Source organism: Bos grunniens, chromosome 10, assembly GCF_055505025.1.
Source record: "Bos grunniens cultivar Pamir isolate PY7600 chromosome 10, Bosgru_T2T1.0, whole genome shotgun sequence".
NCBI lineage: Eukaryota > Metazoa > Chordata > Mammalia > Artiodactyla > Bovidae > Bos > Bos grunniens.
The window spans coordinates 92,660,630-92,682,246 of NC_141174.1; the positions used below are offsets into that span (position 1 = coordinate 92,660,630).

Here is a 21,617-nt window from a genome sequence, read left to right on the forward strand (position 1 = left end):
AGAAGCCGGCCAGCTCGCGGAGCCGGGGCAGCGTGTTGGCGGGGCGCGGGGCTCGCCAGGGCGCGGCGCGCACTGGGGTCCCGACCCGCCAGTGGGCAGGCGGCAGGGCGGGGCTGGCGCCGCTCACCGCCCTCCTCTCGTCTCTCCGCAGGTGAGGCTGCGGCCGCGGAGCTGCGACATGGCAGCATGACAGCCCCGGGGCGCGCTGCCCGACGACGCCGGGACGAGGGAGGCCCCGCCTGAGCCGCCTTCCCGCGCCTTCCCCACTGCCGTGGCGCGGCTCGCTGCGCTTGCTCACCCCTTGGACTCCCGACTCCCTCCGCCTTGAGCATCAATATGTGTCATGTCATTGTCACCTGTCGCTCGATGCTCTGGACCCTCCTGAGTATTGTGGTGGCGTTCGCCGAGCTCATTGCCTTCATGAGCGCAGACTGGCTGATCGGGAAAGCCAAGCCCCGCGGCAGCGCCGAGCCGGGCGAGCAGGGCGCGGGCACCCCGGAGCCCTACCACCCCACGCTGGGCATCTACGCCCGCTGCATTCGGAACCCCGGCGTGCAGCACCTCCCGCGCGAGACGCTGTGCGGGCCCTACGCTGAGAGCTTCGGCGAGATCGCCAGCGGCTTCTGGCAGGCCACCGCTATTTTCTTAGCCGTGGGCATCTTCATTCTGTGCACTGTGGCCCTGGTGTCTGTCTTCACCATGTGTGTGCAGAGCATCATGAAGAAAAGCATCTTCAACGTGTGTGGGCTGCTGCAAGGAATCGCAGGTAAGCGTGCGCGGAGGGGAGGGGGCCCTAGGAGTGGCCCTAGGGTGCCACTGCGTGTGTGCGGCACGCCCACGCCTCACTGCTTTGCTGCGTGTGCGTCTGTAGGAGCGCTGTCTTCTCTCCGGGGCTAGGCAGCAGCCACGCGCTGCCCTCATCGCTCCCTTTGCCCTGTCTCACTCCCCTGAAGCAAAGGCAAGGCTGTTTGTTCTCTACTCTCCCCTGCTCCTCCTCTTAGCCTGTATCCCCTGGTTCTAAGTTGCTGGGTTTTGTTTGAGAAAGCTGCCACGGGGCTTGGCTTTCCCGATCAGCCAGTCTGAGCCCATGAAGGCAATAAGCTCGGCAAACAAATGAGCTCCTACTTTTTGCTTTTCCCACTAAATTAAAAGCATGCTTTCCGCCCTCGGGCGTCCAGGGAGGAATTGCGGTGCAGGAAGCCCCCTGCAGTGGACTGTGTCCTGGGACCGCTGTCAGGGAGGGGCAGTCATTCCCAGGCAGTGAGCCGGGTGCTGCCACCCACCCCGCCCCCACCTCCCCATCCCCACCGCGGGATGATTTCAGCTTTGGGCGGGGAGGTCGCGGGCCAGGAGGGAATTAGTATCCGCTGCTCTGTGTTTAATAACTGTTCTGGTTTAAACTGACTGTCTCCTGGAGCCTGACAGAATGTTCTGTGCACTCGGATCAGAAATTACAAACTAACTCTCCCACTTTCTGGGAGTTTCTCACTAATGAGCTTGTTAGAAGTGGGTGGAAAGAGAAGTATGAGCGCCTTACAGAGCTCCCAGAGGGGAGGCTATGAGCGCCAAGACGACTTCCATGGCCACCAGCATTTCCACAGACTGTCCCATGCGGGGTTAAAAAGTGGATCTGGAACCAAGAGGGTTATCAGTCTGTCCACACTCAAGGGACTTGTTCTGGGTGGCAGACACACAACCCCCACACCCCAGAGTTTGGAGACATCCTCAGGAAGCAGAGGAATAGATGCTTGCTTTGGTTCTCAGGGGGAAAATCCACTTTTTAAACACTGCAACCAAAGTATTTCTTAATCTGAAGTCTGACGGGAGAAACAGCAGGCCACCCCCACCTGTCACTGAAGGGCGCATCCCGCAGCTGTGAGCCAGGGCTGCAGACGGTGCAGATAAGCCCTGGGCCTGGCGTGAGGCCTGTGAAGAAGTAGACCCCGAAGGAAGCAGCTCTCCCCTGTTTTATGGCGAACTCGAGCTCAGCAGGGCCGGCTTCCAAACAAACGGGTCCAACAACAGTTTTTCCCCAAACCCAGCTGATAAGGTGTTGTCCTTGCCCAGAGCTTAGGGAGCCCTGTGTGTGCATGCTGGGGAGAGGGGAGTGGGCCCGGAGGAATGACAGAGGACCTGCACCGCACTCCTGTGCTTTTGTGTGGGGGATACACTCATGGCCGATCTCAGGACCCCCGTCTCTTTCTCTGCCAGGACCAGCCTACCATGAGAGACCCAGGCACTCATAGGCACTCAGGGAATTTGGGAGGCCAGGATTCTGATTTTCAGCTTTGCTACTGACTTGCACTTTTACTCAAGATAAATGCACCCACTTCTCTGGATGTTGGCATTCCTCCTCTTAAAGATCAAGAGATTGGCAAATACGATCTGATCTTGGAGTTTTGCTTCTGTGAAACTCACTGTCCTCCTTTTGATTGACTTCTCAAATCTGACATTCATCCCCTTCGGCTTGGCGTTTCACCTTCCAAAAATGTTCAGTAAGCTCGGTTTCCATAATGGATCATCTTTTTCTTGTCAGAGAAATGTCCCTACTTTATTCCCCGAGGCACACAGGGCCTCAGGGGTGTGCAAGTGTGTGTGTGTCTTAAAACTTTTGCTGAGGAGTGTTACCAAAGTGCTACCAAAGCTTTTTGAAAACTCAAAATAAACATGTAGATGAAGGGAAGCCAATTTACACAAATTATTAATCCTGTTGAAGAGCCCCCGTTGGCCAGAGAGGAGTTGTTTCTGCTCAGTTTGCGTGACTATGGTGAATTTGCTCATCTCCTGTGACTTCATGACTTTATTATGAGTTATATCAATATGCTGGTATGCAGATAAGGCTTCTGGTTTGTCATCCCTAGGAATGTGTTTCATCCTGAGAAACTCACTGCCTTTCAGCCAAGGGATAGCCATTTATAGTAGGGTGGGACATCTTGGGATGTACCGTCACCATCACTTTGCAGATTATAGATATCCTTCAGTCTCAAAGACTGTTTACCTGCAGTTTTTAATAAGGTGTTATTCCAGTGAACTTTAGTCTCTAGGAATGTGGAGTACTCCACCACATCTTTTGGTGCTCTTGTTTGCTATTTCACATAAATGGCAAGAGTGTTCATTTTGGCACAGAGATGAGTACATATTTTAGGTATTATTCATACACTCCAATGAGTTATTCTTGAAGTTTCTCTTTCCCTCCGTATCAGGCCTCTAGGAAGAATGGCTGGGGAGAAGGGAGTACCAACCCAAGATACTGGTCTATTGGTCACCTGTCTTGCAGAAGTCTTGATTTTCTAAAAGCTTGCTCCTCATTTCTTTCACTCATGTTCCCCATGCACACATGTGGCATCTCAGAATGCCTGAAATTGCTAAAAATTGGCTGAAGGCAAAGATTCCTGTACAGTTAGGTCCTGCCTCTCTAGGGACCACTGAGCTAAGGCTAAGAAAAGGGGTTTCTCTTCACCACCCAGCCCAGCAGCACCCCTCTGAGAAGAAATCAGGGGAAAGATGAACCGAACGTTTGCTGGTCAGCCAGCTCCCTCGTGGTGGGCGGGGGCCACATCTGTTAGGGATTTCCAGTGGGCTCTTTCTCCTCTAATAAGAGGTCCCCACCAGGCAGTGCAAGCCAACGTCAATGGCAGATGTGGCCCTTGAATCTGTGGCTCAGAGAGTTGCCCCCGAGTGCCTGAAGCAGCCCACTGGCTTTCTGTCCTCTTGGCCGGTCTGTAAGGAGATTTGGTCAGGCCCCAGCCTCAGCCAAGGACTTGCTACAGCTGTGAGCATCGCTCTCGCCTCTCCCTACACACCCTCTCTCAACCCTGCATCTATTCAACATTGAAACCAATGGTGAGAGAGGAGGCTGGTGCCAGAGCAACCAAAGGATTCTCTAGAAATATACTCAGCCTGTGTTTGTTCTTACAACTTGCATTTTGGCAAAAAGGACATTTTTTTTTGTAAAATGTAACTGGGTGAAAAATTATATGCTATCATATATTAGGAGAGCAAACCAGTCAATCCTAAAGGAAATCAACCCTGAATATTCAGTGGGAGGACTGATGCTGAAGCTCCAGTAATCTGGCCATGTGATGCAAAGAGCTGACTCATTGGAAAGGCCCTGATGCTGGGAAAGATTGAAGGCAGGAGGAGAAGGGGGTGGCAGAGGATGAGATGGTTGGATGGCATCACCGACTCAATGGACATGAGTTTGAGCAAACTCTGGGAGATACTAAAGGACAGGGAAGCCTAGCATGTTGCAGTCCATGGGGTCGCAAAGAGTCGGACACAACTGAGCAACTGAATGACAACAATGTATTCCTTTACTATGCCTAGTCTTAAAGGCCACAGGCTTGTATAGCTGTCACTGTTCAGAGTGTAACATAAGTCATCAAAATCTTAGTATTTTGATTTTAGAAGTTGGGTGTAAAAGAATATACCTCAGTGAAAAATCTCAAAATCTGAGTTACTTAAAAAAAAAAAAAAAGCTATTGACTATTAAGCTAATCCAGATGGCAGGATTTGCCCTTATGGCCTCACCTCGTGGTGGCACCTAGCCGACACTTCCAAAACGCTCATGCACAAATGCCCTGGCTGTTCAGAGCTTTCTCTCCACAGCAGTTGGAGCTCAAGCCTCACCTGGCCCTGGATCAGCCCTGACCTCACCTTGAAGTGTCTGTGAAATGCTGACCGGTTTTCTCACTTGGAAAATGGATTTAATAGTAGTACCTATCTCAGGGTTGAGGATTAAATTAGATCATATATGAGAAAGGCTTTTAAGCACAGTGTTTGGCACATGGTAAATAATAAGTGGTAGCTACATGATGATTATAAAAGTATTTATGCTTTCTTGGCAGGTTTTTAGTATGTTTTTTTGTGTTGCTTAACAATTGCTGCATTCTAAGAAGTAGAGGTGTCTTTAGAATTGGCCTTGTTCTGTTGAAACCCAGTGTGACTGCATCGTCTCGAGTCATTCCCTGGCCCTTCGTAGGCCGCCTGTTTGGGGACTGAAGAGCCCAGAGCAGCCCTGTGACTCTCATGTGCCTCTGGTGTCCTCGGGCCGGTTTCTGGAAGCTGAATTGATAGGACAACACAGAACTTCCTCCTCTCACTCCTCTTCCCCTGACACGAACATTCTCCTCCTTCCTTTCCTTTCTGGAGGCAGCTTCTAGCCATTGAGCCCTGGCTGCAGGAGGCTTCTCAGGCTCCCCTTGCAGGATAAATCATAGGCTGCTTGGTCTTCACTGGGTGAGGGCTCGCCTGGAACTTGGCAGAGCCACCAGCACACGTCAGTTTGTAGCCCTCTGGGATTCATTACAAAAGCTGGGGAATCGGCCAGCAGGGTCGTTTTCGCCAGCTGCCTTCCTTAGGCTGTGACCTGGATGTGGTCCACAGCAAAAGCGTAGAATGCAAAGATCCAAGTTTTCCATGACCGCATCAAGCAGTGTGGGTTTGGAAATACACGTAGGGCCCTCTTAGCAGCCCGTGGAATCCCCAGTGACTCAGGTTTGGGATGGAGCCACGACGATGATCTCAGGAGCAGGCCCGCTGGCCCCAGCCTGGGCTGCTCCCCTGGGGTGGCTACAAGGCGTGACGAGCTCAGGAGCTGCCTGCTGGCTTCAGGTTCCCTTCACAGGCTCTCTGCTGCTTCGTGTCTTGTTGGCTCTCCCGCTTTGCAGTCCCTGTAGCCCTCTGCCTGCACCCATTTCAGCCCAGCAGGATGGCCCCAGCAAGCTGCCCACCCGTCCGGCTGGATGGCTGGCTGTGGGACCGTACACGCGGGCATCGCTCCCTGCCGTGGGAGCTCCGGGCCTGCTGCGCGGGTTCAGTTTCCCTGGAGGTGAGCCATGATTGAGGGGGAAGGAGGACAATATAAAAAAAGATGGGAAAGGAGTAAAAGAAGCATCTCAGAAGACAAGCGGCGGGTTTTGTCCGTGCTGATTGGAGAGTGGCTTTGGTGTAGTCCGGCCTGCGTGAGGAGGCTGGGGTTGTCATATGAGATATGCCGTGATTGCTGTCCAGGGCTTGGCATTCTCACTGCGGTTTTTCACAGGGTGAACGCTAACCTTAGCATCAGGAAGATACCCATGACTCAACCTGACTGCAGCATCCATTCTGATGTATGCCCTGCCCTACCTGTTCACTCCCAGAGACCAAGTCAGTCACTGGCGAGGAGAGAGATAAGAACAAGGGCTTGGGAAGAGGGGAAGAGATCCCTGACTGTCTTCAAAGCCGCTTTTCACCTGCTTTTCTCCGAGAAGGTAGTGTGACCTTGACTGCCTGACTTTAAGACATCGTCACAGAAAAGGCATGAAGGAAGTCAAGGGAGCATCCCCTGCTTCTCCTCCTGAGAACGAGGCCCCAGTAGATCTGGCTGTCAAAAGGAGGCTCTGAATTGCTGGCTCTCCAGTCAGAATGCCTCCACCGGAAGTGGGGTCTAACCCTTCTATATCTGAGTCATTTTAAGAGGACCACATGTAATGATTCACCCACCTTGAGGAAATGTTAAAATGTTAAAGGACAGGCCGGAATTAAATTTCAATTCAAGGATCTTTTATTAAATGCCTGCTAAATACAAAGACCTCTAGACTCAGGTCTACAATTTCTTGAGTTTCTCTGCTCCCAAGCCATATTAGAGAGTCATTGCTTCAGAAGCTGTACCCTAGAAAAGCAAACAAAAAATATCATCACATATAAAGGGAAGAAAAGCGTTCAACTGTATCATTAGAGGAAAAACTACTGCCTAAGAGCAAGTGGACCAAACAGGTATTAATTTGAAGAATCAGTTGGGAACGCTAGAAGAAAATCGCAAACTCTCTTAAAATTCAGATAGAATATGCAGTTGATACGCAAATGAAGTATTTTGCTATGGTAACCACTTAATTGTGGACAAATAATCTTGTGAGCTATGGCGATCTGTGTTCCAATTCCAGTAACAAATCATCACTTAAGTATGACTCTGAATATTTACACAAGTGGTTCAGGCACTGTTCTAAAAGCTTGATGCAACAGTGGTGATGTTCTAAGGTCTGATGTCACTGCAGAAGTAATCTGCATCTCCTCTGAAGACTTCTCTGTGCTCAGGCACAGCACAGTTATGAGTTTGGATGTTGTATAGAGGCTTCCCAGTGGTTTTACTAACTGGCCCACAATCCACAATCTTTTTTTTTTTTTTTCAAAGATAGCTCCTAGTACAGATGAAACCTAAACCACACACATTGAGAAACAATTCAATATTAAAAACTTCAAACCAAAATACTTAGTGGCTATATGTGTTCAGGGTTTAGAGACCAACATCAGGGCCCTAGTGTTGAAAAGATAGCACCTGCTTGGTTGCAGGGATTATTTAACATTATCTGGACCCCCAGAATCTTTAGTAGACAAGAAATTTACTTACTGTCCTGAAAATTTCAGAGCTCAATAACTACATTTTTATAGTCTCTTGTATTCTGCTATAAACTGCATTTTATTTTTTGTGGCAGCTTATTTTAAGTTATAAGTGTATTTTGGTTATAGTCAAATAGTAGCTGTTTCTAATCCTACATGTTGGATGAATAATTTATCAAGAAATATTTTATGAAGTTCTTCCAGTTACATAGACACAGTTTAGGAAACACCTCACTTGGAATGCAAGGTAAAATATTATCACTAACTCATGGGAAGGAATAATCTCAGTAAATTACTTTGCTGGGCTGCATTTTAACAGTAAAAGTTAAGGCTTTAGAAACTACCAATGAAGTAATTTGCATATAAGCGTGAATCATTGCTGAAGGCGGCTTAGGGAGGCTTCAGTGTGGGAGAAACTGCATCTTTCTCATGGATTGTTTCACCACATATTTATTTCACCACATATTTCACCACATAGGGGCATTTGACAACTCTTAACTGATGGTCATTAATTTTGAGTAATTATAGAAGAAACTTCCTCTGCGGGGGGCTTGGCTGCAAGGTCTTTTTATGACAACTATGCTCTGATTGTCTTCCAGAGAATTCTCTTTATTGCTCTGTCATCCGTTCTCCACCCCCGACCCTAGAAGAATATTTTTCTTGCCAATTATAATTCCATGGAAGTGTTTTTAGTAGAAAACAAGTGCCCTACTAGACTCCTCCAGGGAGATGGTGTAAGCATTAACAGAAGCTTTAAGTAAAAAATTACTGACACCCGATCCTTCAATTGTTCTCTCCTTCCCATCAGAAAATCTTGTTGGTTAAAAGCCTCTAACGTTATTGATCATATACTAAAATAACATGTAGGTATCATCTACTCTAAGACACTGTGGTTATCAGCTGAAAACCCTTTTCATTACTAGTGAACCCTCTGACCTCTTATTTCTGATCTGGCCTTCAGAGCAGAGTTATTAAATGTCAAAGTTGGGTCCAGTCTTGAAACTTTAAAATGAGATGCAGTGAAAACAGGTTTATATTCTAAATGCCAAAGCGATGGAATTCAGAGCCTCTTTACACTCTACCTTTTTATTTGTGCAGTCAACAATCGGGCTTTTCAGAGAGGTGTCCCCATCCTAACTCAGACCTGCCTCTCTCTTTCTCAAACACACACAGCTACACACACACAGACACACACCCTCGCAGCCTCTCACTGCCTTGGAACAAATGCCAGTCCACTCTGCTAAGGTTTTGTCAATTAAAAAAAATAAAAACAATGCACAGTGTGAATTAAGCTTATTTGCGGTAAAATGAGGGCTATAGCCTAGGAGACAGCACCTCAGAGAGCTCTGAGGAACTGCTCCACAGAGGCAGGGGAAGGTCAGCATTCGTGATTTTGGTGCAGTGGGCTGTGTGCGGGCCAGCACACATTTTTGCACAAGGTTGCTGCTCGTCTGGTGAAGGTCACTACTAGTCATAGGGAGCAGATGTCTCTGTTAGTGAATTTACTGCTTTTCTAGATAAGGGATACAGGAATTGGGGCCCATCAAATCTCCTGAAAATATCACAGAGTGCTTCGTTCCCAACCTGCACCCTGAACTCTTGTCAGAGGGTGTTGAAGTTAGCAGCTGCCGTGGTTGTGACTTCATCCTTGTAGAGGCAGATGGCAAGTGACAGTTTTTAGTTTCTGCTGCTGCTGCTGCTGCTGCTAAGTTGCTTCAGTCGTGTCCGACTCTGTGCGACCCCATAGACGGCAGCCCACGAGGCTCCCCTGTCCCTGGGATTCTCCAGGCTAGTCATCAACAAAAAAGAGAAAACTGAGGATGGTGTTGTAAGATTTCATAGTGCTATATGTGTTCAACTTAAAGACCTGTCCTTTATTCTTAGGTTGCATCCTTTACCCTTTCTTGTTAAAATGCCTTTTTTCGTGAAATGATAATAAGAGGAGACAGTGGTATTTTTAGTGTCTTTATGTTCGCAACAGAGAAATACTGACTCCCAGTAACTTTTATGGCTCTTGTGTTACTGTCCGAAGTCCTAAAGTGTGGGAACCACTCTTCTAGAATATGAGCAAGGAATGAGGCCTGGGTACATACACACTAGATGCTCAATAACTGTTGTTCACTGACAGAAACAGAGTCTATTCTGTGTTCACTAATCTGTGCTAGAAACCATGAGTTTCTTGGGATTTTGAAAGAGTAAAGGTTGTAGTAAATGCTGCTAAGTCTCAATCCTAGCATGAACTCTGCCCTCCTAGACAGCTAGAGCATAAATAGTCATTAATGCGGTCATCATCCAAAGAACCAGTAAGAATCATTTCAGAGCTGGCTGTCACTAAGACCAAGTTCTGTTTGGGCTTTACAGAATAAATTGTCATTGAAAAATTGAAAAGCCTTAGTGGGCAACGTGATTTTCAAAGTCGAGACTCACCCAAGGGGCATTCACAGGCAGAAGGCCTCGATTGGTGGGATGGCTAATGCTTTGTTGTATCACACCAGTGTGTGAATGCTGCTTGGAGAGCCCTGGCTCTGAATGGCTAAGGGGCATTTTGGTGCGGAGGACAGTGTCCGGGCACCTGGAGAACTCACGCAGGCCGGGGTAGCACCGCTAGCTTAGTGCTGGGGCTGGGAGGCAAGGACCTGAGTTCTCCTTGGGCGGCGGAGCCCGGGGGGCCTGTCCCGGTGTCTGTAGTTGTCGTAAGCAAGACTTCGAATGAAAGCCTGATGCGTTAGATTGAGAGCAGCACTCCCTGAATGCAGACACTGGGACAAAGCAGGTCTCTTGTTAACACAGGATTAACTGAACCTGCTGCGTGTAGGTAGGTAGTGGTGCGAGGGTTCAGGGTTAGGGGGTCAAGCCAGAGCTCCTCAGCTCTGTTCCGTGAATTAAGAAGGGCTACTTGGAGGAGGGGAGATGCACAAGCAAGGATGTCATTTGGAGGCTGTCTGAGCACACTCTTGGTGCTCGGCTTTGTCTAATCAGCTGAGTGTCTCTGCTGGAAGGCTCATAGGACGTGGTTTTTTGTGGATCACTATGTGGATGGCATTAGTGTTCTAGATGGATGTGCAGTTTCAGATAGCTCCCAAGCACACAGACTCTAAGAGCGAAGACTGAAATGTAAGCAGGCTATACAGCTTCCGTTTATACAGCTTCCGTTTTCTCCCTCTCGTCTGATGGGTTTTGTGCTTTATTTCCACTTTTCTGCTCACACAGATTCTGCAGGAGAGGGCATCATAGTGAACACCATGCTGCTTTGACCTTTTCATAGGTTTTCTTTCTAGAAGTGTTTTGTTTTTTTTTTTTGGCCAATGACAGCCATTCCAAGGTGGCATCTATATTGCAATAAGGAGGCTGATGACACTCAGATTGCAGTGTAAGACAAGGAGTGGATGGACATCCTTTATCTTGTTGCCGTCTTGCTGTAGGGTTGTCAGGTCAGCCAGCCTGACACGAGGCAAGCCTTCCCCTCCCCGTCAGCCCTAGACAGCAGGCCTGTGGTGTTTCCACTTGATAAGCGCTTGTCATGTGCTCCTGAATGTTTCATGGGTGTAAGCAAGCCGGCTTTTGAGGATTCAGCAACCTCCCCTCCTCAGTTGGACAGGGTTCTCAGTAAAGCAGCGGCTGAGGGTGATGGCTCCGGAGTGGGCCACGGAGCCCTGCCGCCTGGATCTGAGTCCCAGCTCCACCATTGATTAGCAGTGTAACCTTATTTAATCCCTCTGTGCCTTGGTTTCCTCATCTGTCAGATGATGACATTAATAGTACCAACCTTCCCAGATTCTCTCAAGGACTAAAGGAGTTATATTGTAATGGGCTCAGCTGGTGCCTGGCACTTTGTACTGCTCAGTGAGTATTAACTGCTGCCATAGTCACTACGGTGGCAACACAGTTGCATAGCTTCCCTGGTGGCTCAGAGGGTAAAGCGTCTGCCTGCAATGCGGGAGACCTGGGTTCAATCCCTGGGTCGGGAAGATGCCCTGGAGAAGGAAATGGCAGCCCACTCTGGTACTCTTGCCTGGAAAATCCCATGGACAGAGAAGCCTGGTAGGCTACAGTCCATGGGGTCACAAAGAGTCAGACACAACTGAGCGACTTCACTTTCACTTTACTTTCTTTCACAGTTACTCTAACAGTTACCATTCCAATCTTTAAGGGGTTCTAATCACCTGTATAAAGCTCCACCTTTAAAGTATTAGTTGCAAATGTGGAAAATAGAGGGAGGGTGTTTACAGCTTAAACTCCATGTCATCTTTGTTTGGAATCTACCATTTTTACCATAGCAGATCTTTCCAAAAGGTTCTTCCAAATATGAGAAGACTAGAAAGGAAATGGGAATCACAGATGACCTGTGAAGCTGGTCAGCAGCATAGTGTGAGAAAGGGGCTGTGTCACGGGCACTGAGTGTGAGTTTGAAGGGGACGTGGAGACAGAAGCCAGGGAGCAGAATACACTCCTCCCTGCTCTCCGGTTTATGCTCCAGCGGGAGTTCATCTCAGCCAAAAGTTTGTACTTGGAGGCATCCAGGGGACTTGGGACCAGTGCTCTTCTTTTATGGGACAAATGCATGTTATGTCACAGGAAGAGTCCTGTTTTTTACTTTCGTTGTCCAGGTAGATGGTTAACCATTTACTTATTTAAACATTTTACCCACGAAATTGAGCTGCCTCTTTTAAAACAGAGTGTAAGGGACCTAGTTCAGCCTTGCCTTGGTGACTGTGGAGACATGACTGCGGGGTGTCTGCAGAGTCCCTGCACATGAGGAGCAGACCGTTTCAGGTGGTCATCTCTGGGAAGAGAAGAGCTAGATGGCAGACTCGGTGGGTGGGGAACTGGATGGTCTGACACGGTGCGCTCCTCCAAGCAGCCTTAGTACCGGACAGTGTGCCTTGGGGTGTTATGCAAGTGAAAAGATCCCCAGCTAACAACAGTGGGTGACTTTCAGATAGCTATTAGCGACTGCCAAAATGACTTCCAGCTGTCAGCATGGAAGATGACTTTGGAAAAAATGGGAAGTTAGACAGAAAGGAGAGGTAAGCATACAGACCAATGTTAACTGTTAACTAGCAGGCCTAGGGCTGTCGTGTGTCACTCTGTATGTCAACTGTTGGGCCGCATGGTGGTCACAGACTTAGAGCCACATAAGTACATGTGTTATTCCTCGCAGGAGCAGGGCATCATCTCCTCCCTTCCCCAACTGCCTGCCCCGACTCCATCGGAGGTTGACCTGTGACACCACCCTCAGGGCCGGAGTGGGTGTCCTCCTGGACCGTCAGCAAGTCTACCTTCCCGCCTTCGGTGCCAGCACTTTCTGTTGGCCTCTCCATTCTCTGGGCTCGCGCTGCTGGACACTACCTTATTGCTTCTGCAAGCTGCGTGGTCCCCCGCCCTCCTCGTCTCCCCTCGTCCCCCACCGCCACCTGCCGTCTTGCCGAACTTCTCCGGGTTTACCCCTGCACTGCTCCTCTGCTCCCTGCTGGCACCCTGGGCAGTGCCCACAGTCAGCCTCAGCGCATCTGTACAGGTCGTGGCTGCAGCCAAGCATAGTTGGTAACAGTTTCAGAGTTTTGAGGCTAAATGATCTAGATTACTGAAGACTTATCACACTTAATTGATTTACTGCTTTTTTTTTATGGGATCTCCCAATAGAGATCTATTTTTTTGTAGCCAGAAAGGAGATTTTCAGCACATGCAGTCTCATGATTTGGTCCCTCCATGTGTTTCATTAGTACATGTGGCTGGTGTGCTGTTAGCCAGAATTGCCAACCCCTAGGATTCATGTTATTGAATGAAGCTTTTCCTGCAACCATTTTAAAAGCGTGGCAAGAACTTAAAATGGCTTCATTTTAAAATGTAACAAATCTACATCACAGCACTCTATCTTTTCATTCATCCAACAAATATTTACTGAATGCCTATTACATGTCAGACATTGCTCCAGGCAGTTGGGACCCATAAAGAATAAACTGCACCAAGTTCTCTGTCCTCATGGGCTTTACATTCAAGCTGCTGGTGACAGACAACAAACAAATAATTATATAGTATATTAAAAAGTGACGGGTGCTATGGAAGGAACGAACAAAAAGCCAGGGCAAGACAGGCTGGGTGTGCTGGGGTGACGGGGGGTGGGGGTAAACTGCAGTATTAAATAGGGTCTCAGGGCAGGATTCAGTGAGAAGAGATTCAACCCAAGACCTTTAAGGAGATGCAGGAGTTAGCCATATGGGCAGTCAAGAAGCAGCGCTCTCCTGGCCAAGGAACAGCTAGAATGAAGGCCAGCAGGCTCTGCCAGTGGAGGAAAGTGGGCTCGAGGAGAAGGGCAGGTGTCAGAGATGATCCGAAGATTTTTTACCTCAGCACCTCTGGAATGGGACTCCCGTTTACTGAGATGAAGCCCATGGGACAAAGACCGGGTTTTGAAGTGGGGAACAGGAATCAAGAGTTAGGTTTGGACATAGTTTTCAAGTATCTTGTTAGACATCCAAGTGGAGATCAAGTGGGCAGTTGGATATGCAACTCTGGAGCTAAAGTTAAGATCAGGGTTCAGGAGATGTCAGCCCAGAGGCAGTACCTAAAGCTGTGGGATCAAGTGTGATCAGCAAGGAGAATGTAGAGGATGGAAGACCAGGCCTTGGGCCCTCCAGTGTTCAGAGACTGGAAAGGTGAGGAGGAACCGAGAAGGGGAAGTCAGCAGGCCTTCCCACCTTGGTTTTCCTTTAATCCAACGTTGTCAGAACTTGTGGACTGAAGCTGTCACTCCCAGTGAGCCTGGAATGCTCTCTGAGGTGTGTCCCAGAGTGGAGTTGGGATGCCGGGAGCTAGTCATTCTCCTGTCTGATTCGTCTTGTTATAGAGATGCCCGCCTGGGCATGAGGTGAAGGGGCAGGGGTTGCCTCCTGGCAATGTGCCCAGTGAGAGACGCTCGCTCAACAGACCAGCATTCAGTTTGAGTCACAGGGTAGACCTGGTAGGGATAAACGTCACCAGGTGGGGTTTTGGTTTTTTTTTTTTTTTTTAGCTGTGTTGAATGGGAAAGGAATGTTTGATAGTTAGATGGTTTCCTGCTAGGTTCTTAAATGAGTCAGTGGCTGTTTGAAAGCCAGAAATAAGTTGAACTCTTGACCTCTGTTACCCAAAGTTAACTGTGACACATGCATCAGAGGTTTATGGTAAATGCAGAGATAAAATTGTGGCAGAAATCCAGAAGGAGCCAGCCTTTCTGCCCTCAAGGGGCTCAGAGTCCTGCTAGGGCATTACTCTGTCCCAGGGCTGAGGATAAAGCCTGCTACTTACTAGGCAGCTCAGTACATTGAGCTGAATAAATACACAAAAGTAACACACTGACGAGCTGAAGAAGGGTGTACACGGCAGTGGGAACACAGAGAATAACATTCTGGCAGCAGTGGCGACAGATGTCACACAGGTAACACGTGAGCCGGGACGCGGGGAGTGGGGGGTATTTCCAGGTGGATGAGTGCCCAAGGGGTCAGCATGAGTGACACCCCTTGCTTGGGGAGTGGGCACTCCCCAGGATGACCTAGTTGGAGCCCACATCTATTGAATGATGCTATGTCTGCTAGGCCCTGTCTGCTGTGAGCTCTCCAGAGATCCTAGGATATTTCACAGCTTTAGAATGAGCACGTTACAACCTAGTGCTGGCTGAGTGGGCATCATTTCCTGGGGGCTTCTCCAGACTGCCGGTAGCCGTAACAGACGGCCGTCTTTCCTTCCTGTCCTTAGAAATTTTTCTTTGCCAACTGAGGTCTAGTCGGTCTTTACTGTTTAGTCTGGAAGCCTGTCTGAGGAGGAAACAGGAATATGATGGCCAAAGACGCGCTTGCTGTTCCGCAGAGTAACGAGTGCGTTAGTGCTAGTTCTCCCTTGGTGGGCCAGGGAAGAGGGCCTCCTTCTGGACAGGCAGTGGGCGACCCACAAAAGGCAGGCCGCCTGGAGTCCGTCCCTCGGCAAGCAGGTGGTGGTCCCGTGACAGAGCCGCAGGAGGGCTGGCACCGACACAGCAGGGAGACTGGGAGGTCACTGCACAGCCTTCCCCACGCTTCCCTCACCGGCTGTGAGCGGCGGTGCAGACTCGGCTCCCCCGTTTCAATAGCATCCCCTACTCTTAAAGCTGGAGGTGGCCATCTTCAGACCAAGTAAAACATTATTATTTTATTGTATTCAGCAGCTGCTGGTCTTTCCAAAATTGGGGGCTTGGCAGGATTATGGAGGCTCCCCGCCTACCTAAGGGATTTGATTGACACTTATATTTGGTAACATATTATTTGATTTCAGGGCAGCATTAAGAAAATTCCCTAAGATACATAATTTTGTGGCTGGTCTAATCATAGTCAGTGCTGTTGATCAGGAAGACTATGGCTTTACTTTTCCCAGCGTGCTTCATTCATTTTCTTTTTTAGCACCTTCTTTGTTTTAGGCACTGGAAACTCAGCCAGGAGACCCAGCTCCCACCCTCTCTTTTTAGAGCTCATGGAGTCTAATTATTTGAGTTAAACCAGAGCCGTGTGTGTATGTCCCCTACAGACTAAGATTTCTCTGTAGCAGGCTAGAACTGCTGGGTGTCCAGGTTGAGTCTGAAAGCTCCTTCCAGGCCAGGGAAACTCTTACTAAAATGCCACAGGGACACAGTGGATGTTGCATTGTGACTGCTGGTACCCATGACAGCCAGCATCCTATGGTGGGCTTCAGTAAACTGTCAGGACTGTCTCTAACTTGGGCTGGGGTAGCATCTGCAAGGCAGTCCAAGTGACTGGCCATCACTTCCGTTAATGTCTTTCTTCCCCAGATAAGGCTGAATCACCCTCCAGTGACCCCATGGTGAGCATATGCTGGCACCTTCTAGTCTTCCTGGCACAAGGAACTGAGGCTGTTAGAGAAAAGACGGGCTGCAAGGGGGAGGGTATCTCTCAAGGCTGGGGAGAATCGTACCTACTTGGGTGCCACCCCCCGAGTGGAGCTGCCGCAGGGGCTACCAGCCCTCTCCACTGCCAGGTTTCCTGGAGCCGTGGCTGCTGTCTTGAGCAGTTGTCCACCAGCATCCTCGATGCCTTTCCTCCCCCTCCCAGCTGGGCCTGCTGCAGGTCAGCCAGGCCCCAGGAAGAGAGGCCAGTCAGAAGAAAAGCAGATGCCCGCTGGCCTAGTCTGTTTTCTCTGTCACCCTCCAAACCCATGCACACGCTGAAGGTTGATGTAGTAAAAAGCAAGGGGATGGAAAGGCCCCAGGGACGGGCTGGCCTCGCTGCAGGAGCTGCTGCTTTAATACTTCCAAGGGAGAGACCAGTGTCTGCGTGGCTCTTATGTGAAACTCAGTCCAGAGCACACCTCGCCAGCGGTCCCTGGGGCACTCCAAACGCAGATGAGGGGAGCCACGCCACATTTGCCACAGACTTGGTGTATGTCTTACAGCGTGTCTTGCCTGTGGTCTGATGTGCCCATTCTGTCTCCGTAGCTGGTATCATCAAGTTCATGTGGACTCTGAGGCACATGTCTACTTCTAGCCCCTGGGGTTCACAGGCCTCAGACGGGCAGTGTGACAGGGGAAGCCAACCCATCAAGAGGCTGCATCTCTTTTCCTGGTGGGGTGGTTCATTCTTGTTGACTGGCATCTGCCAGAGTTACGTTACTCTTTCTCCTCCAGGGCACTGTGGTTCAGAAAAACTCTATTGCAGAACAAGCTGCCCTGACATTAATAACGTTTTATTAAGAGTCTACTCTGTGGCAGGCACCGTTCTGAACCCTGGCTTTCTAGTAGTAAATCAGATGTCCTGCCCTTCTGGAGCTTAGTTTAGAATGGAGATGGATTAACAGTCAAAATAAGTGAAGTATCAGGTTGAGCAGCATGAAACCACCATTTTTATAGGTTAAAAAAAATGGACAAATAGTTTCATATGACAAGGTAATAGATTGTTACCAAGTTCGATACAGGATGCTCGGGCTGGTGCACTGGGATGACCCAGAGGGATGGTACGGGGTGGGAGGGGGGTTCAGGATGGGCAACACGTGTACCCCCATGGAGGATTCATGTTGATGTGTGGCAAAACCAATACAATATTGTAATTAGCCTCCAATTAAAATAAATTTAAATTTAAAAAAAAGAAATGATACGGAAACATACCGAAGCAGGGAACGGGGATATCAAGTCAGGGGAAGGGAGGCGGTTGAAACTGTGAGTAGGTGGGACCTGAAGACGAGGCGGCATCATCCGAGGGGAGCATGGCGAGAGCAAAGGCTGGAGCAGACAGCGGGGGCGAGAGAGGTGGGCGACAGAGCTGACACAGAGGACTGCAGGGCTGTGGACTTTACTCAGAGCTGGGAAGCCTTTACGGGCTTCTTGAGAACTTTACCTGGAGGCAAAAAGAACCTGCTGGGCTGGTGGCTGTGACTAGGGGACACTTGTTAGCGCCTGGGGACCAGTGCCCCAGGAGTAGTGGGGAGTCAGGACCTTGGGAAGTGAGGAGCCTGTGTGGCCACCTGAATCACGAAGCTTTCTGGAATTGCTTTGGTAGAAGAGTCTTTTCTAAATACCTAGAGGGATGACAAACGTCTCTTCTTGCTCACCTGAAGGCCGGCGGTTTTCTCTCGCGCTCAGACAGTCGTGTGTGTTCATGGCACTGATCATGCTCCATTCGGCTCTGTTGTGTGCAAGGAGCAGAATCCTCGCAGCCAGGCCGCCCAGGTGGGAACACACGTCATGTGCACTGGGGGGCTCACAGATGTACCAAAGCCACTTCCTGTCACCCACCTGTGCGGACTGCCCTGTGAGCTTATAATCAAGCTGGGGCTTTCAAAAGACTCTTAAGCATGGCACCCTTTTATGATAGACTCCCTGCTGTTCACAGATGGATTGGCCAATAGCAACCACAGGATTTTAAGTAGGCCTGAAGCACTTGAGGAACCTCACCTGAGCTACCAGTCAGGGAACAGCTCAGGAGAAGTACAGGGGTAAATATACCTGTCTGTGCTGAAAAAAAAAGGGGTCTGATGATATTAGAAGATTTCCCGGAAGGATCTGCGATAGCCATGTCACTGTGCATCCTGCAAAGAGTCAGACGCAACTGAGCACCGAACAATAAGCCAGGGCCCAGCATAGGGCAGCAGAGCTGCTAGGTGACGGCAAGTCCTGCTCGCCCTAGCTCCTCCATGTTAACATGCGTTCATTTACTAACTGGACTTAAGCCACGTAATACAAATGACGTCCACAATTCAAATACACACACATTGGCCTTTTAAAAGAAAGAGCGGGTAATGCTCCCTTGCCCCCGGCTGCATGCCTCTGCATCCTGATAAAGGTCAAGGTGAGGGGTACTCCTGTTCCCAAGGCAGTAACTCAGGGCTGTCTGGGGAGGCCTTACAAATAGCTGTGAAAAGAAGAGAGGCAAAAAGCAAAGGAGAAAAGGAAAGATATAAACATCTGAATGCAGAGTTCCAAAGAACAGCAAGAAGAGATAAGAAAGCCTTCTTCAGCGATCAATGCAAAGAAATAGAGGAAAACAACAGAATGGGAAAGACTAGGGATCTCCTCAAGAAAGTCAGAGATACCAAAGGAACATTTCATGCAAAGATGGGCTCAATAAAGGACAGAAATGGTATGGACCTAACAGAAGCAGAAGATATTAAGAAGACATGGCAAGAATGCACAGAAGAACTGTACAAAAAAGATCTTCACGACCCAGATAATCACGATGTTGTGATCACTGACCTAGAGCCAGACATCCTGGAATGTGAAGTCAAGTGGGCCTTAGAAAGCATCACTACGAACAAAGCTAGTGGAGGTGATGGAATTCCAGTTGAGCTGTTCCAGGTCCTGAAAGATGATGCTGTGAAAGTGCTGCACTCAATATGCCAGCAAATTTGGAAAACTCTGCAGTGGCCACAGGACTGGAAAAGGTCAGTTTTCATTCCAATCCCAAAGAAAGGCAATGCCAAAGAATGCTCAAACTACCACACAATTGCACTCATCTCACACGCTAGTAAGGTAATGCTTAAAATTCTCCAAGCCAGGCTTCAGCAATATGTGAACCGTGAACTTCCTGATGTTCAAGGTGGTTTTAGAAAAGGCAGAGGAACCAGAGATCAAATTGCCAACATCTGCTGGATCATCAAAAAAGCAAGAGAGTTCCAGAAAAAAACATCTATTCCTGCTTTATTGACTATGCCAAAGCCTTTGACTGTGTAGATCACAAGAAACTGTGGAAAATTCTAAAAGAGATGGGAATTCCAGACCACCTGATCTGCCTCTTGAGAAATTTGTGTGCAGGTCAGGAAGCAACAATTAGAACTGGACATGGAACAACAGACTGGTTCCAAATAGGAAAGGGAGTACGTCAAGGCACAGTACATCATGAGAAACGCTGGGCTGGAAGAAACACAAGCTGGAATCAGGATTGCCGGGAGAAATATCAATAACCTCAGATATGCAGATGACACCACCCTTATGGCAGAAAGTGAAGAGGAACTAAAAAGCCTCTTGATGAAGGTGAAAGTGGAGAGTGAAAAAGCTGGCTTAAAGCTCAACATTCAGAAAACGAAGGTCATGGCATCCGGTCCCATCACTTCCTGGGAAATAGATGGAGAAACAGTGGAAACAGTGTCAGACTTTATTTTTCTGGGCTCCAAAATCACTGCAGATGGTGACTGCAGCCATGAAATTAAAAGACGCTTACTCCTTGGAAGGAAAGTTATGACCAACCTGGATAGCATATTCAAAAGCAGAGACATTACTTTGCCAACAAAGGTTCGTCTAGTCGAGGCTATGGTTTTTCCTGTGGTCATGTATGGATGTGAGAGTTAGACTGTGAAGAAGGCTGAGCGCCGAAGAATTGATGCTTTTGAACTGTGGGGTTGGAGAAGACTCTTGAGAGTCCCTTGGACTGCAAGGAGATCCAACCAGTCCATTCTAAAGGAGATCAGCCCTGGGTGTTCTTTGGAAGGAATGATGCTAAAGCTGAAACTCCAGTACTTTGGCCACCTCATGCGAAGAGTTGACTCATTGGAAAAGACTCTGATGCTGGGAGGGATTGAGGGCAAGAGGAGAAGGGGATGACAGAGGATGAGATGGCTGGATGGCATCACTGAGTCGATGGACATGAGTCTGAGTGAACTCCGGGAGTTGGTGATGGACAGGGAGGCCTGGCATGCTGCGATTCATGGGGTCGCAAAGAGTCGGACACGACTGAGCGACTGATCTGATCTGATCTGAGGGAGGAAACTTCCCAGGTTCCCTGTGCCTGGGGTGAGGTTTCCTAGAGAACAAGATGGGGATTAATCAGGATTTATCATAGGCCTTAAAGATACAAAAGAATTAGCTCAGTCATCCTAGATCCCCCCAGCTGAGTTACATCTGTTCAGATGGAGAGTCCTTTATTCTTTCAAGGGTACTTTTTTGTAGCCTGGCCTTTCCCCTGATTATTAAGTTAGTTGTTCAGTCACGTCCAACTCTTTTGCGACCCCATGGACTGTAGCCCACCAGGTTCCTCTGTCCATGGGATTCTCCAGGCAAGAATACTGGAATGGGTTGCCGTTTCCTTCTCCAGGTCGGTAAAGGTAGGGAAAGAGAATCGAAAGTCAAGCTTAAATTAGGAGGATAGAACTGCTATTCCAGTGTATCTAAAACACAGGTCTTTTTGTCTATGAATTAATAATCTTGGTTATATAGATACCATTTTTCAAATAAAACTGTCTTTTCCTGCTGCATATACCATTGGCCAAAAAGTTCGTTTGGGTTTTCATACCATCGAATGGGAAAACACGAATGAGCTTTTTGGCCAACCCAACAGAATAAAGCCATCATCTTCTTGCAGCATCCTTTCTACCAAGAAAGTTTCGTTGGGTTAGCTTTGGGGCCCCTCAGTTTTCTTTGTCATCTTGGGATCTGGACTTCCTTATAAGCAGCTTCTGCTGTGTGAGGGTGAAGCAGGCGAGGTACCCTGTCCCACCTCGGCCCCGAGCTGGCAGGGAAGGTAACTCTTGATTGCACAGTGAGCAGTAAAGCTGCAGAGATAGTAAAATAGTGGACCTTTAGTGTGTCAGTGTGGTGAGATCAGCAGAATGGAAACAGAGCTTCTTAGTGTCTACTCAAAGCTGCACTTACTTAAAAGCAATCAGACAAAAAATTCTCATGAAGTTTGCATGTGGTTTCAGAATGTCTATGTAAATATAGAAATCACTGTCCTAGGTATGAGGTTGGTTGCTGATGAATGCCAGCAAACTGACCCCTCGTGGGCTTATCT

The 21,617-nt window shown here is 48.6% G+C and overlaps 2 protein-coding genes across 11 annotated transcripts in view; one reads left to right on the forward strand and one right to left on the reverse strand.

Annotated features, from left to right (window-relative positions):
* LHFPL2 (LHFPL tetraspan subfamily member 2) overlaps positions 1-21,617 on the forward strand; it is a 174,212-nt gene that overhangs the window by 147,402 nt on the left and 5,193 nt on the right. For 4 of the 5 annotated variants that reach the window (XM_086323140.1, XM_086323138.1, XM_086323141.1 and 1 more), the window contains one exon: positions 152-766. In XM_086323140.1, the coding sequence (XP_086179266.1) occupies positions 337-766 (430 nt within the window). In that variant the 5' untranslated portion in view covers positions 152-336. Of the gene's footprint in view, positions 1-151; positions 767-12,538; positions 18,784-21,617 lie in introns of those variants that run through there. The other variant, XM_086323142.1, reaches the window with a different exon arrangement.
* The window catches only part of SCAMP1 (secretory carrier membrane protein 1), a 151,834-nt gene continuing 136,743 nt past the window's right edge, over positions 6,527-21,617 (reverse strand). For 5 of the 6 annotated variants that reach the window (XM_086323135.1, XM_086323133.1, XM_086323131.1 and 2 more), the window contains one exon: positions 6,527-6,652. The gene's annotated coding sequence lies outside the window, so the exon portion shown is untranslated. Of the gene's footprint in view, positions 6,653-13,251; positions 17,733-21,617 lie in introns of those variants that run through there. The other variant, XM_086323132.1, reaches the window with a different exon arrangement.